A 14,255-nucleotide genomic window follows, 5' to 3' on the forward strand; every position below is an offset into this window, starting at 1 on the left:
TAGGAGATGAAGTGGTCCTTGAGCTGGGCCATTCAGTGCTGTCAGCAGAATAGCTATAAGGGCAGGAGACATGAAAAAAAAAAGCTGTAGGTGCTGTAGGGAAGAGTAGTTGTGACCCTCCTGCAACTTACCTGCCGAACAGCTGTGTGAACTGCACCTTAAGGTGGTGTCTTGCCAGCGAGTCAACAAGGTTGGCGTTTCCCCTGAAATTTAAACTAGTTCTGTGGGTCAGAGTTCCCCAAATCTTGGCTGGTCCGCTGGCAGAAGACTTGGATCATAGTGCAAACCATAGGTGTTTCAGTATGATAAATGTTCCTCTTGAAAAAGCAAGAAATGTTCCCTTCAAGTTCTGTTCCAGTTTGCACAACTGCGTGTTCCCTCCAAGACTAGTGGGATATATCCAGCCCAAAACCGGCATACAATTTTAGTGCCTTACAGTAAGCTAGATCACCTCCTCATAGTTCCAGGTATTTGGTTCTCAAACTTATTTCAAAGCTGGTGCAAGCGGTGTTATGATATGTAAAGGAGTAAGTGGCACTAATAAGACTCTCTGCTCTAGGGAGACAGTGGCTGAAGCTCTTCTCAGTGATGGCTTTCTCATCCCAAAGATGGATTGTTTGAAGATGCTAAATATCAAGTACGAAGGTTAGTGTTTTGGGTGCCACATAAGTAAAAAGCATAGCTAGTGTTATGTCCAAGTCTGTTCTTTTTTTTCTCATTATATTGGAACCTGTAATTCTCTGCATATTTTTCATATATCTGGGTCCTTAAACATCTTTTGACCTGTTTTCGAGATTCCTCTATGGCCATGCTTAGCTACTGCTTACTAAGGAAGCATAGCTCTTTAGCACTGAATGCTGCCTGGCCAAAATGTCTTTCGAAGCTTGTATCTCTGCCGTTATCTGCAATAGTTACTGGTTTCTTGAACTCCCACTAGCTCTTTTTTCCTATGTTGAAGATCTGAAGCAAACCTAAATGGGGTTTTTTGAGCCTCATTCACCAATTGTGTCTTAGTTCCAGGCTGCTGCCCGTATGTCTGGAGCTGCATGGATTTTCTGCAAGAGGATTAGGTACCTAGAGGCAATGAAAATTAATAATTTGTCTGTTTCCCTGGGATCTCTTGGGAACACCAGCGGAAGAACTTTCAAGGAAATATCCTCAAATTTCTGTGACTGTATTACAGTAGCAAAAATTTAGGAGCTTTTTGATTCTGTGTCGCTTTCCCCAATGTGCCTTCTCTTTGCAGTATATTTTTGGACAGAAGAGCTCTTCGTTATGTGTGAAATAAGCTGAAACTGGAAAGGAATTAGCAAAACGGGTAGATTTTCCTGTGGTTCACCCTGTGATTAGATCAGGCATTGTATTTTTTGCTTTCCTGGAGCTGTTACATTATTAATTTGCTGCTTATTTTAATTCCCTAGCGTAAGAAAATAATAATTCCAGGTTCAGTGTGGATCCCAGGAAATACCCTGGAACTAGTGATCTGAGAACAAACTACTTAAATTTGGAACAAGTGTCATACCCGTGGTTCACAAAAAATTACAAAACAGTGATTTTAATTTTTTTCTTTTTTTGTTGTCTTGCAGCAAATAAAGAGGTATGGCAGTTCAAAATTCCTCAGACATTTTACTGCTTTTGGCAGCCTTTGCTGACAGGCCTCCTTTCCAGAAGCTTTACGCAGATCCTACTAGAGAAAATGTTTATGGAGTTGAAGGAATGTTCTGACTCCTCAGAACTCCGGCCGCAGTTCTTGATCAACTGGATTTCTGAGATGCTGACTGGCATTGCCAAAGTAAATGCTGGTGAGTGTGTCTGGGATTTCGGGGTGGGTGAGGGGGGGAAGTAAGAGTCTCCTCTATACTACCGCAAAAACTGGGAGAGCGGTGTGACCTTTAGATGGGAAGTGCAATAACCTAATTATTACATTTCGTCATGTGAATGTAGGGCTTTTATTTTTGCGTTTATTACGTTTTTCAACCCATAGCGTATCTATGTCATTAATTTCTTAGCAAAAAATTTGAAATTGTTATTGGCAACTTTGCTGCAGCCGCCTCAAGATAGGAAAAGATCCCATGAAGGATCAGGCCCTTAAGTGCTGATTTTTTTCCCAGATATTAGTACTTGTAGGAAATAACAATAGCAGATAAATAAAGATGCTCTACGCAACCTGTTAGGAGTTCCCTGTTCCCAGTTCTTTCCTCACTTAAGAGAAGCCTGCTTTTACAAGATGCTTATTTAGTCTTGCTGTGTTTTTTAATCCTATCACAGGATTTTACACATGCCTTTTAATCTTACACAAATGTGATAAGTAATATTTTGTTTTCTGTTCTTAACTCTTAACCGTTTAAACTGTATGTTCCATTCCAGAGACAGGGGCACAGAGGAGCTTTAATTATTCGAAGCGTGTCACAGGAGTTGTTAACAGGACTTCTTTCCGTGAGGAGGTTTCCAGCTGGTTAATTTTGCCACCTCTTCTGTCCTCTCCCAGTCTGGCTCAGTCTGCACAAAGATTTTGCCAGTATCTGTGGCAGTCACAGGTTAATGTTTGATGTTTTCAGTCAGCGCTGAGCATATCTACTACGTACCGAGATCCCTGAACGGTAGTAGTTCCCAGCTCTCAAGTCTACTTATTGCAGTGCTGTCTGGAATGTTCTCAGGTCCCAGAAGCAGTATGCTGCATTTACTTGGGACAATAGTGTACAAACACATCCTGTGGCTTTCCTTTCTGGGATGGTGCGTGCAGAACCAGCGTGGGAACACCTGCACCTCACTGTGGCCGCAATTTGGGGAGCTAACCTAGCTGCCAGTGCGTTGGCAAGTCCCTCGCAACAACCTTGATGTATTTGGCTAGTGTGTCTGGTCCTGGGCTTGGACTGGAACGCGAGCTTGTTTGAGGATGAGTGTTCCAGCAAATATGCAAAGGGATGAAGGGCATATATTTAATGAGTTTGTTGTTTTCCGTATCTTCTTTGAAGGGAAGAAAAGACAACACTGTAACAAACAGGTGTCTGTGAAGGAGCTGTTCCTCCATAAAGTTCCTTTGCAGTGGATAAGACTGACTGATAATTGCTTGGAAGCTCCCTGCTGGGCAACCCCACACCTTCTTCAGCTGTAAGTTCGATCCTGTGACCTAGAAAAGGGACAGCAAACAGCTCTCTGCAAGAGCTTTGGCCAGCTCCTTTGTGATACACTGAGTTATAGCTGCGTTCCCTTCCCTCGCTTTACATCTAGTAGAAATTGTGGCAGGTGCACGTAAAGCGCTGCTTGTTGCTGCTTATCTCCCCATTGATTCTACAGAGACGAGGAGGATAATTTAAAAGGATTGCACCTTCAAAATGAAAGCAGAGATCTGGGGAGGTATTAAGAAATCAACCTGGTCAGAAGAAAAGTGACTTGGTAGCAGAGATGTGCTGTATGAATTTAGCAGAGTTGATAACTTTTTCACATAAAAACAGCAAAGCAGAAATTCAGTTAGAAGTATCCCAAGTCCTTAATTTTAATCACAGAGTTTGCCAGCATCCGCCCACCAGGGAATAATCAGATTTGCCTGCTAGAGGAGGTATGAACCTTCACCTGGAATATTTTTTTTTGCTTGTAAGACTTTTACATTGCCCTTTTCCTTTCTAGGATCCTCACAATCATGAGACCTCGCTTGCCACGTTCTTCACGGAAGAACCTTCTCTATCTCACTTCTGTTTACACAGAAGGAGGTGGCCCTTTGTCCAGCCCAGGCCTCTCTTCAGACTGCAGTGAACAGCCAATTTACACTATAGAGAGCTTACAGTGGAGGGCCAGGCAAGAAAATCAGCTTAAAAATCAAGGACAGACTGTAGAGGAACAAGATGATGTGCTGGAGAGAGATGATGATGCAGAGGAGGTGGAGGAGGAGGAGGAAGAGATGGTAACTGAAACAAATCCTTTGGACAGACTTGCTCATTCTGGGAACATGGCCGCTATTGCCGAGAAAAGGGCAGCCTTGCAAGGGTCCGCCTGGCAGATCGCTGCAGGTAAAAAATGGCTTTGTAAGACTTGGACAGTCCTCGTCACTGGCAGATGTTAATTGAGGCGCAAAGGCATCTGAGCTCTCTGGGCCTGGCCAGAATTGAAGTGTGCTTCAAAACAATCTAAATGCCAAATCACTGAAAACAACTCGTAAAATACTGAGAGTGCTTTTTGCAGGAGCATGTTGTTACTGCCTCATTAATTTTTTTTTATCAGGCTTTTCCAAACTGTTTAAAATTTCAATGTATCCAGTTGATGGGACAGCATATATGCCAGCTGTGAATGGCAAAGAAAATACGGGTGTTTCTTGGACTTCCATTTATCAGATGTGGGGATAATGAAAGCACAGTTTGGCTGTGCTGGGGAGCACCCCTCATATGCTTTTAAGTTCTGTGCTCCAGGAAGATTGCTGTTATGTCATGGGGGCAAGCAAAAGAAAGGCGGAGGCAAGTTTTTAGAGGGAATTAACAGCATATCCAGTGTTTTGTTAGCTTTATTACGGTAGCTGTACTTTCTCGTTGGGGTGGAAGGTTCTGTAGCTGAGATTATTTTTGGATGAGTGATTTGTGGAGGGACCTGAAGACAGGAGGAGGAGGTTGGTGGAGAGGAGTTGGAGGTAAAGTGGTATTTAAAGGAAGAAGATGAAAAGCAGCCGTCAGCAGACAATGAACTCTTGCACCCCACTCGCAGGTAAATTTTCCCAAGTCAAAAAATAAAAAAAAACCTCCCTAAGCAGCTTGGATTACTGAGGCTGATGTGAACAGCTTGTTAGAGCTGGATGTTTTGAGAACAGAAGTAAAATTGTCCTCTGCTTCATTGGCTTTGGTTCAGATCAAGCAAAGCTTTCACTGAAGGAACACATATTGTGTCCTGAACCACCTGATTGTTGTGAAGATTCTGTTTATGTAGTTGTTTGTGGGTAAACTTAATTTCTGTTTGGATAACATCTGTGTAGTTACTACCCTCAAACAGCCAGTAGGTATGTACAAACCCACAACAACATGTGGTATATCAACTATTTACTAGGTTGTTCCCCAAAGAGAGGGCTTAGCCTGTTAAATATATATCATAGTCATTTGCCTGACAGCTGCGTTGGATGTTACCAAATGCTGTTTCTTCCCCTTTTTTAGTTGTAAAATTATAACACTTAGAAAGCACTATCCTGTGTCAAGACTTCTTGCTCTGTTAAATGCCCAAAAAAGGTATACAAGGAAAAACAAATATGCTGATTCTTTAGGGCAATGCTTTGGTTTTTGAGCAGATATCAGGGACACAAAACAAATCAGTTTCAGGCAGAAAGAAGGAAAAGGCCAAGTTGTAGGTGATTAGCAGGGGTCTCAGATAGTCTGTGTAATTATTGCTGGCTCTCTGGAGTGCCCGATCTTCTGAAGGCTTCTGTCTGTTGGTCTTTAGGCTGCTAGTAAGCATTCTAGAAATAAGTCCTCTGGTATCTGGTATAAGCATGTAGGCTTAAGAAATCTTATTGTCAAAGCAATGACATATAATAATTTGTATCTTTCATTTAGTTAGATGTGAAATAAGAATGAAATTTCAAGGGGGATTTCCCTACTGGGAACTGCCTTTGAAATTTTGGCATCACAGTATAAAGGAATGGACTCCCTGATGTTATCAGGTGTGATGGATGGTTCCCCTCATGCAGTTTCTGGCCCCCATTGGAAGCCAAATTTAATGAACGTGAAGTCATGAGAGGAAACAGCAACAGGTGCTCATAAAAACAAATAGCAGAATTTCCAAGACATTGTCATATTCCTTTTCTTTGCCATCTCCTCCCAGCCAATCTATCTGTCCAGAATTGCTTTATTGGTTAATTAGGCTTCCCCAGCCTTACACTCTTCTACTTTTGTGGCTTCTGTTCTTCTTTAGTCACTGTTGCACTGTTGCTGTGCAGCTGCTCATCTCAGTGAGTAGTTAAGAAGCTGATGCTTAGTCTCACCGGAGAAATGAGCTACTGGATGCAAAGGTGCTTTGTATCTTCATATGTGCACAAAGGGCTCCTTCCAGAAGTATGCAGAGTAATTTTTTAAAATGCACATTGACTGACATGCGTTAATGTTTCAAATGAAAGCGTGCATAAAAGAGGAAGATAAATATATACAGGGTTGCTCTAGAATACTGTGGGGTTTCTTTTGATGGACACGGTCTCACAGTGGTTTGGACAAGCTGCACTGTGTATGCATGACGTTACGTGACTCCAGATGTGTACCTGTTGTCTCACATATTACAGTGACTTTTTTTTGGGGAGAGAGTAAGGTTAGAAATAAAAATAGGTGAAACCATAGTTTAAACTTATTTTTGCTGAGTACCTGAGATTGTTCATTTTTGCTGAATGGCTGAATTGTTTGAGACAGTATTTGTGGACTTGGCGGGATCTTGTGTTTTGAAAATCTCTCTGGGGAGCTCAGACTTCTTGTTTATGTACTGTTTTTACCCAGATGAAGTACAATGGAAAGACTTTCCTCTTGGGAAACTCCCCGGTCAGACAGACGACCCTGATGGTCTCATGTTGGATAATTATTCCATGATGTCCCTGCTTGATCAGCCAGTGGGAGATGAGTGGAAGTCTCCCAATATGAAGTGAGTAACAGTGTGGGCAGGACGTTGCCCCTGAACCACAAAATGCATTTGCCTCTTTGTGCCTTATACTAGATGATGTGAAAAATTAAGGATGAGATTTCCTTTTGCCTTCTGTTTGACTCAATAGTTTGACCCAAATATCTACTAAATGCACTTCTCATGGATTTTTCAAGTAACGGGCATGCTTGGGAAGGCCCTTTGCTGTGCTGGTGTAGTAGCGTAACAGTGTGAAAAACAACTTTCAGTGTTTTCTGATGCTGTTAGTAAGATACAGTCCGCTGATCCCTTAAACTTGCTAGTCTGGAAGTGCAGAATTTTTAAAACAAGCTACTGAGAGCTGTTGCAGAATCTGCCTGGTGATGCACTGGGATGAATAATTTTAATGGGAAGATCTGTGGCCTTGCAATGAAAGCATTCAGGACTAGAAGCCTTGGAAGTCATTTAGACTCCCCCAACGTCAGTTTTCCCAGACTAGCTAATCTTGTATAGGAAGGAGGATTTGTTCTGAAACGCAGTGGTTTGCTGAAGCACTTTGTGTATTAGTGGGAAAGTCAGAAGATGAGGAGAGAAGGTAGCCGCAGGAATTGGTTGACTGCAGATTACTTTTGTAACACCCGAGAAAGGAATTGGCTGCACATAACTGGGGTGGTGAATATGCTGAGAGTTTCACATCAGTGAATGGAAACGAATCTCTCTCCTGTATGCTTGAAATTGAGACTACAGTATGCTTGCTGAGTAAGGTCTGTGTCACTGCAGTCCTAGTTAATCATCCTATGGTTCACCCAGCATGAGACAAACTCTTCTCCTCACCCTCCCCCACCGCAACAGAAACTCTTCCTGCTTGTTTGTACTGCATTAGCCTGACAGTATGCTTGCACTGTTGGTGGACACAGTCAGACAGAAGTTACCTCTGCCTGTATTGCTGTGACAATCGCCAATATCGTAGGAAGCTACTTCATGAAGCCCCAACAGTCATCCTTCAAAGCCGAAAGAATAAGCTCCACTCTTGCCTCTCTGCAGTTGCCTCCTTCATCCTTTCCCGTCTTCCAGTCTGAGAGCTGCTCGTACTGCGGCAGTAATTGCTGCCGTTCTTACTCCCTTCTGGGAATGTACTTTTGCTTTGCACTCCTTGGGTCTTTTGTGCTCTCTGAAAGTGAAATGCAGTGGCATAATGACAATAAAAAAATGTGATTTCTGTGGCATCCTTTGAGGAAGCCAGTTCATAATCTTACCATCTTCACTCCTGCTCTTTCTAAAAGAAACCATTGCAAGGATTATGAGGTACTGCTGTTTAGCAGTTTGGAAGCTATTAGCACAGCCTCAGCAGGCTTGAAAACTCGGTTTCTGTTAACTGGGGCTCTGATCCTCAACCGCAGTGTGTTGGCATTGTCCAGTGACCTTTTTGGAGCTGCAGCTAGTCATTTAAGCTGCAGATTTGACCTCAGTAAAGAAACACAGGTTGTCATGGAAATAATGGTAGCATTCTATAAAGCTTTAGTTAGATCATCTCTGTTACTAAATGAAGCTTATCCAGTTAAACCATCCCTGTAGGTGATGGCCACAATCTAGTAGCTTCCAAAAAATGTGAATAACAGTGACAGTCGTGCAGCCTAGGGTATTGCACTGTGAAGAGCTCTTGCACATATTAATATTTTCACGTATTCAGAGTTGTCTTCAGATTAGCTTCCAGTTCCAAACCTTCTAAAGAGCAAGGTTTCCATTATTCTCCATCCTGTTGGTCATCCTCCCCAGGACTAGTCTGCTGTTTTGTCAGTTCAGGCCTGCTGAGAGGGTATTGTTTCTGCTTGATTAGTCTAATCAAAATGTAACATTAGCATCTTGAATGTTGCTAGATAATAAAAAAGAAAATATCCTTTCCTTCTGCGTGTCTTTCTTACGGTCCAAATACTTAATGAAGTCCTTGGTTCCAACACTTCTGAGAGAGGCAGGACCAAACCTGCCTCTCTTGATAGAAAGAGGTTAAATGAGTTACCTTTTCGAGCCCTCTTGAATGATGTTAATTACATGACCTATGCTTTGAGCACTGCACGTATTTCCTCCCAGACCGTGAAGAGAGCAGGTAGCGTTTTGTCTTCTGATAGTCTGTCATCCCCAAAAGCAGAGTAAACCTACACTAGATGCAAAAAACCCCTTTTGATTCAACAGAAGAGCCCTTTGGTGTCAACCAACCATGAATCGTGTTTCTTGCAACATGTTCCATGTTGGGAACAAGGCAAATTCCTGGAATTTGCATATCTACTTCCAGTCTGCAGAGCCCCAGCACTCTCGCTGTAGTCACAAATGATAGAATACTTGCTGTCAGATACTTTAAACGTAAAGCTGTTTGACTTGATTTTAGGTAGGTGAGATCACTGATGAGAAGGAGCTGCAGCAGAATTCTAGCTGGCTACAGTAATCAGTGCTATTTGGCACCTGGCCATCAGGCTCTGACAAGAGATGGGGGGTTCTTAATCTGACCCTCACTGGCTCGGTTGATTTTTCTGCGCACGGTAGCTGGAATTATCATTACGGAAGCTGTGGTGAAGTGTATATGGAATAGTGTGATTCACTGTTCTGGGTTGTTTGTAAGCTGCTACTTGAAACCAGCTGTAGCATGTGCCCTTTCTGACTTGTGTGTGGTAGGCTTCAAGTGTTCTGTAATCTCAGTGTATTTCTTGGAGTGGTTTCTAGAGTAACAGGCATTAAAAATCACCTGATTCCAGGTTCTGCTCTACAAACAAAGGAATTCCTCTAGATAAAAACTTTATATCATGCCACTAATGTAGATGTTAAAGGAGCTAGAACCTGGCCATGCTAAAGTCTGCTGTCTGAAAATCCACAGCACGTGTTAATTAACTTGTTAATAAAAATTCACTAAAATTACTAACAAATGCTCTTGTCATTTTGCTTTGGACATGAACAAAATCTTTGCTAGTGTTAGCAGGAGTTAAAGTGAGTGCTAGTACTGAAGAGTGATTAGTTACAGCTTTACTCTGAGTGTAAGCCTGAGCCACCAGTAAATACCTTGCAGTTAAGGTTGAGGGTTCATTCACTTCTACCTACAGTATTCTGTTTTCTTCATATACCACGGAAATAAAAGAAGAGGGAAAGTGATGTACACGATGTAGCTGACTTCCTGAAGAAATCGCTAAGAGCTGGTTTCTGCTGCAGTGCAGTGCCTCATGATTATGTTACAGAAGAATGGGTCCTTGCTAACTGCTGCATTGCAGACCTGCACAGAGCGTGTTGCCTGTTCGTGTGGCAGAGAATTGCTTGTACTTCTGGAGCTTGCAAGAGCTTCATCTATATTCAGCCGAGGAGGTGGTTTTCTTTTTCTCCTTGTGTCCTGCTTCCGGTTGGCTGTTGTTTGGACAGTGCAATGTGTTGTGCAGCTGGTATTACTAGAAAATGCCCATGTAGAAAGTGAAAAACCACATACCAGGCCAAAATGAACATATGTTTCTGCATCTCTTTGGGTGGGTGAAAGGGGCAGACAGTTTCTGCCACTCAGATCACAGCCTGGCAGGAGGCTAAAGGAAAAAAAGCTCAGAAAGAAACATGAGGAAAATGTGGTGTTACCACTAATAAAAAGGAGCAGAACCCAATTTATTCCTGTAGCTGTGCCTGTAACCAACCCAAGTTTCTTCAAGAGTGTTACATCAGCAGCTTGTTCATTCTTCTTATTTCCCTTGCGTAGCAGCTGCTCTGTTTGCCAGCAGCCATGTGGCATTGGAGGGGCTGTCTGACTTGTCCGGAGGCAGAGGGGAGCAGATTTTCTTGGCTACTTCTCATGTATTCTTCTAGTAGAAACTTTGTCTGCTGTCTTGCAGCTACATGGGTTTTCCTGTTCCCCTTCACAAGGGGGCTATTCCAGAAGAGGTGTTTGCTATTTACTACTTCTTTGATACTGCCCTCCAGCTTCTATATCTGCAGAGAGCTGCTCTGCCAGGCTCACTGGAGGGGTACAGCAGTATGGTATAAGAGGTGGTGAGAATTTGACACTTTATGCAGAAAATATCTGCAAGATGCTTGGAAAACGCATCTGCAGCATAGGCAATAGGACACGCTCTTTCTTTGTCTTTCTCTTTCTCTCTGGCTCCACAGAGTTAAAGCAAATGAAGTAATGAACTGCAGAAAGCGTTTCCTGGAGTTTGACGTTAATTTGGAAAAAAGGGCTTCGGACAAGTCATGTAACAGAAGCAGAACCTTTCGCTGCAGCCCTAATTCACCAGGTCCACAGATGAGAATGAAGCACTTGCTGATCTTACAATGCATTTAATCTATGTTTAACATCTGCCTGAATTCTGCCTGTCTTGTTTGACGTCTGTGCTTCTTCCTAAATAGTTCCTATGGATTTGTGGCAAAACTTGATTACAGAGCAGGAAAAATAGATTTCAGCCGACAACCTCCCTTCCCTTTTAAAGATGAACTCAATCTTGAGAGACGATCAAGAGCCCATCTCAATTCCTGTGTTTCACTTCTTTTTCTGCTTTTGTTGTTTCTGGAGGTTCAGGAAATTGGAGAATGTGCCTTCCCTATGCTGAAAGCAGCAGCCTAGCTACCCACAAAGTGTTCCCCCTCAAGGTTGCTGGATAAGTAATTTTTTGTTCTTTCCCTGCTCCTGTTTTTCTGCCTGCCACTTACCACACAGTTTGGCCTCTTGTGGAACCCTTTACACACAGTTACTCTGGTTTACAATCAGATCTTCCCAAAGACAAGCATGCTGTTTCCAAAACAGTATAGCCTGAGTCGCAGAGTAGCAAAATAGTTCAAAAAGAGCTGAATCCAGCCCGAATCAGTGAATTTTGAGGCTGTACTCCATTGTCCTGTATTTAGCTGTCTTTGCAGATAGACTGTTTGAAAAAAACAGTGGCAAGCAAGAGGCTGGGGGACAAAGTATCACTGATTATGGAAAAGGCACTTTCTCCCTTGAATCCCAAGTAATAAAGTGCCGTTACTCTGCTTGGTGATACTCTGGTTTCATCCCTCCTGAAAAGTGGTTCATCTGCTGCGATCAGCTTGCTCTTGGCAACCTTCATGCAGTATAGTTGAGGCAGAGCATGATGGCAGTGTCTGTCCCCAGAGTCCCTGTCACGGGAATGACAGCAAGCCTGTGAGGTCACAAGTGATGAGGGAAGGGAGGAAAAATTACCCCATTAGCAGACTGAACTCAGGATTGTTTCCCAACAGTCAGAGGAAGACCATCAGGTCACGACAGTGGGTGCGAGATAGCTGCGATCTTTCTGCATTGGCTTTGTCTGCAAGGTCTCTGGCAGTGTTTCATCTGAACACGGAGTGTCTGGGAGCTGTTTTGACCTTAAAGGAGAAATTCTCTGTCCCTGAGGAGCTCCGAGCAGCAGCCTCTGCCATGTAGCCAGTTATTCCAGAACTGAACGTCTGGGAAAGGCATTGAGTTTTTTGGTGTATAGCTTGAAGTTGCTGTATAAATAAAACTTTCCAAATGTCTCAGTCCTGTTTGCAGAAATTATTTTCCATCTTCAGAGATTTTTGGTTTTGTTTTAACATGAAACGTGAATTGCTGTGACGCTGGGCTACTTTGGAGAGGCTCGCAGTTCCTTCTGCCCTGGTCCCAAAAGAGTGTGTTCTTTGGTGGATTTTTCTGGTGTATGTTGTGTATGTGTGTTGTTAAAGTTTGTGTTTAGTGTTGCTGTGGCAACCTCTGAAGCTTTGAATAGCAGCTGTCATCCTCAGGCAGACATTTTGATTTTTTGTGGTAAGCGTATGTGCTTTTTGTTTATTCCCAGTGTCAGTTTTACCTGACAGCAGGGGCAGATTTGGCAAATAATGATGACTTGGGGAGTTTTCTGAGGGTGGAGTTGCTGACATGCAATTGCACTGACATCTCAAAAATGGGAGTTGTCATTTAATGGTCATGGGTAATGCCTGGATCTTGTTGACCTAAGGACGAGATGCATAAGCATAATAAACATAAGCAGGTAGGTGAGAGGGGTGGTTAATTCGTCCTGAAGGCAGGGAATATATTCGTATCCTGGAGGATGCTAGGCTGTAGCTAGGAGTGCACGTGCTGTCCTTCGGCCTAAGGAACAGAAGAAGTGAAAATATGCACAAGACAAACAGATTTTCCCTTTTTCTCCTTCACAATGTCAGAAACCAGGTTTCAGGTGGATTCTTTAAAGATTTATTTTATTGATAAAATTTAGCTTTCACCTTCACCATTCTCATAAAATGAATACAAATGATAAACCCTTAACTGACCTACTTAACAACATGGTAGCGATTTAAGTTCCTTCACATAGTAAAACTTTGGGTAGGGAAAGATTTACATACGTTGTCCAATTGTTCTTTGAGCCTTGTGTTTGACGGTGCCTTATGTCTGGGAACACTATATAAAATCTTACTTGTTTCTTTGTGTGCTGTGTTACCGAGTCATGTAAATGGGTCGTTGTTCGGGGGACCTACTGGGACTCAGCCCTAACTTGGAACCTTCTGCAGTGAAAAGGGATTTTATTTCTGTTTGAGTGAGCCACCTTCTAAAATTAGAAATTACATAGCATGCTGTGGGTGTCGCCAAACAACTTCCTTTAAAATCTCTGCAAAGGCGCTAGTTTTGTGACTTCTTTGTAGAGCCATAGGAAAGGCTGGTTTCCCTGCGCAGAATGTATAGGCGTCGTAACATTTGTAACTTGCGGCAGACTCTTCTCATGCTGACTGCTTGCTCTGTTAGCATTTCACCTGATGAGCTTGTATTCCTAGCTGCAAAGGACAGAGGAGGGTTCAGGTGAAAATTGCTGCGTGGGTATTTCTGAATTCATGTCTCTCTCACAACTGTTAGTAACCGGTAGCCTTTCCTTTGGCTTATGCTTTGGTACCTTTGGCATCTTGGGACTGTTGCCTCTCTTGAATGAACTGATGAAAAACGAAGGACACTCCAGCAGCAAATGTTCAGAGCTAAAACTGAGAAATGGCATTTTTTTTTTTTAAATAAAACTTGTTAACAAGTTATTACTTCAGTGGTGTGAGCTTCCAAATCAGCTCAGTGCTCATGTGCTTTATTTCTCCTCTTCTCAGCTCTGCAGAATTGAATATTCCTGTGACAGGAGGATTGCTATGGACCCAGAATGACTTCCATAAAATAAAAAGTGGCCTTCAACTTTTCTAAGACAGCAGAGTGCTCTGCGGCTTTTGGCATTGCACAAGATAAGTGGCATGGAAGAACTAGTTGATGGTGATGGGCAAATAGCCACGGGGGGGGAGGGGATGGGGGGGGAGATTTACTGATTTTTACCATGTAAAAACAATATTTTGTAGAACTGGTGTGTTTTAAGTTCCATGTGTAGTAACCATTGTCTTGCTTAACCACTATGATGAACGTCTAGCCTCTAGTTAATGTTCACCAAACAGAATTCTTCAGAATCCCTCAGTGTTCCTTAACTTTTTTCACGGTTAATAAATACAGCCAACGGAAGGCAAACCTTCTTTCTGGATCCTGTTTTTTCTTTTTCACTCAGGTATTGTGGAAAGTGTGCTCTGGGCCTCATTAGCGAGACTTCTGAGTCCTTCAGCGACACCCATATTGCCCTGTACGAGTTTGCCTGATTTTGCCAGGATAAGGTTGTACTGCAGTTTTCATCTAACTAGGATTTCACATGAAGCTTCAGGGATCAAGCCTTGTTATA

General features: G+C 42.7%; 1 protein-coding gene across 1 annotated transcript in view; it reads left to right on the forward strand.

Annotated features, from left to right (window-relative positions):
• LAS1L (LAS1 like ribosome biogenesis factor) overlaps positions 1-14,055 on the forward strand; it is a 26,873-nt gene extending 12,818 nt beyond the window's left edge. The window contains exons 8-13 of the mRNA XM_075106547.1: positions 560-645; positions 1,587-1,802; positions 2,976-3,111; positions 3,628-4,007; positions 6,456-6,597; positions 13,648-14,055. Coding sequence (XP_074962648.1) covers positions 560-645; positions 1,587-1,802; positions 2,976-3,111; positions 3,628-4,007; positions 6,456-6,597; positions 13,648-13,738 — 1,051 coding nt within the window. The 3' untranslated portion in view covers positions 13,739-14,055. The remainder of the gene's footprint in view (positions 1-559; positions 646-1,586; positions 1,803-2,975; positions 3,112-3,627; positions 4,008-6,455; positions 6,598-13,647) is intronic.
• The last annotated feature ends 200 nt before the right edge of the window (positions 14,056-14,255 follow it).

The sequence above is a fragment of the Phalacrocorax aristotelis genome, chromosome 11, assembly GCF_949628215.1.
Source record: "Phalacrocorax aristotelis chromosome 11, bGulAri2.1, whole genome shotgun sequence".
NCBI lineage: Eukaryota > Metazoa > Chordata > Aves > Suliformes > Phalacrocoracidae > Phalacrocorax > Phalacrocorax aristotelis.